Source organism: Emydura macquarii, unplaced genomic scaffold, assembly GCF_026122565.2.
Source record: "Emydura macquarii macquarii isolate MOO-44397 ecotype Brisbane River unplaced genomic scaffold, CSIRO-AGI_Emac_v2 contig_3095, whole genome shotgun sequence".
NCBI classification, from domain to species: Eukaryota; Metazoa; Chordata; order Testudines; family Chelidae; genus Emydura; species Emydura macquarii.
In genome coordinates this window covers 11,613-13,445 of record NW_027133232.1, presented here as the reverse complement: position 1 = coordinate 13,445, position 1,833 = coordinate 11,613, and the positions used below count along the sequence as shown (strand labels likewise).

Sequence of the window (1,833 nt, the reverse complement as noted above, 5' to 3'; positions counted from 1 at the left end):
ATGTTAAGACAGATCCTCAGCACTGGAATGCGTTACCTAGGGAGGTGGTGGAATCTCCATCCTTAGAGGCTTTTAAGGCCCAGCTTGACAAAGCCCTGGCTGGGATGATTTAGTTGGGGTTAGTCCCGCTTTGAGCAGGGGTTGGACTAGATGACCAGCTGAGGTCCTTTCCAACCCTAATCTTCTATGATTCTATGAGATGGTGTAAACTGATGCCGCCACATTGAGTTTAAGGGAGCTATGGCAATTTGCACCAGAATGATAACACACCTGACTAGTCAATGGAAGTGAAGAGAACGATAAGACTTTGACATTCACATCATAAGATATTATGGAAGAAATCAGCGCCATGCCCTCCATCTCTCTAATGCTGACCATGGCCCTTCTCCTTTCCTCCACAGCAGGACACGATGTCCAACAAAACTACCGTGACGGAGTTCGTTCTCCTGGGATTCTCTGATCTTCGGGAAATGCAGATTTTGCACATTGTGTTTTTTCTAGTGATGTACCTGGCAGTCCTATTGGGGAATCTTCTCCTCATCACAGCCATAGCCCTTGATCACCAAATCCATGGTCAATTCCTTCTTGAACAACAAGTCCATTTCATATTATGGATACGTCACCCAAGTCTTTCTCTTTGTCTTCTTTGCTTCAGCAGATATCGCCTTACTGACCGCCATGGCGTATGATCGATACGTCGCCATCGGCCAACCACTGCACTATGCGACTGTGATGAACAGGAGAGCTTGTGTCCAGATGGCCGCCGGTGCCTGGATCAGCGGCATTCTCAATTCTGCAATGCTCACTGGGAACACGTTTGCACTTTCCTTCTGTGGAGACAACACGGTGGATCATTTCTTCTGTGAAATCCCCCAGCTCCTCAAGCTCACCTGCTCTGTATCATATCTCAGTGAAACTGTGGCTATTGCCTGGAGTGCATGCTTAATCTTGTGCTTCTTTGTTTTGATAATTATGTCATATGTAAAAATCTTCAAAACAGTGCTGAGAATCCCCTCTGAGCAGGGCTGGTGTAAAGCCTTCTCCACCTGCCTCCCTCACCTCACTGTGGTCTCCTTGTTTATTTTCCCTGGCATCATTGCCTACCTGAAACCCACCTCTAGCTCAGCGTCGGTTCTGGATCTCGTGGTGGCTGTTCTCTGTTCACTGGTCCCTCCAGTGATGAACCCCATCATCTACAGCATGAGGAACAAGGAGATCAAAGCTGCCCTGGGGAAACTCACTGGCTGGAGGTTATTCACCAAGAATGAAATGTCCGTCTTTTTCCCTTAACCGTTTCATTCATTGTTTAGATCTATAAACAACCAAGGAGAAAATTGTCTTCATAACAACATAGTGTTCAAACTTGTTTATACAATAGTAAAAATCGAGACTGCCTCCTCCAAACTGAGTGGCCTTACTACTGGGTTACGCCAGTGTAAATCAGAACAGAACCTATCTCTCCACATACACATCTATCTGTCTATCTTCGAGATGTATGCAGTCACTGTCATCATGCTACCACAGAGCTTTTCATGTAAAATCAGTAGCTACAGCGGAGTGCCTAGTGGACTTCATGAAGTATCTGTCTCTTCTCCTACTTCAGGATAAAAAATCTACTTGGGGTATGAGAGGCTTTTTAGTTTGCTTGCTTGCGTTTTCCTATGTTTTGTCTGGTTTATTGATTTGTTTCCTTTTCCAGATTTGTTTTGCTATGGGGGTATGTTTGATTAGATGGCATTGTCTTCATCTTTCTTTCTTTGGTCAGAGAGAGTTGAAATTTTCCTTTGCACAAGGATGAAAGAGGGGGAAAGAGTTTCTGTATGTGTCAGGATG

General features: G+C 45.0%; 1 protein-coding gene across 1 annotated transcript; it reads left to right on the top strand.

Annotated features, from left to right (window-relative positions):
* The first annotated feature begins 570 nt into the window (after positions 1-570).
* LOC137141591 (olfactory receptor 14A16-like) lies at positions 571-1,290 on the top strand. The gene has a single exon (XM_067530521.1). The coding sequence runs from the start codon at positions 571-573 to the stop codon at positions 1,288-1,290; it is 720 nt and encodes a 239-aa protein (XP_067386622.1).
* Positions 1,291-1,833: the final 543 nt, after the last annotated feature.

Excerpts from the sequence above, each read along its gene's own strand:
- LOC137141591 (XM_067530521.1), top strand. The coding sequence starts at position 571 with ATGGTCAATTCCTTCTTGAACAACAAGTCCATTTCATATTATGGATAC.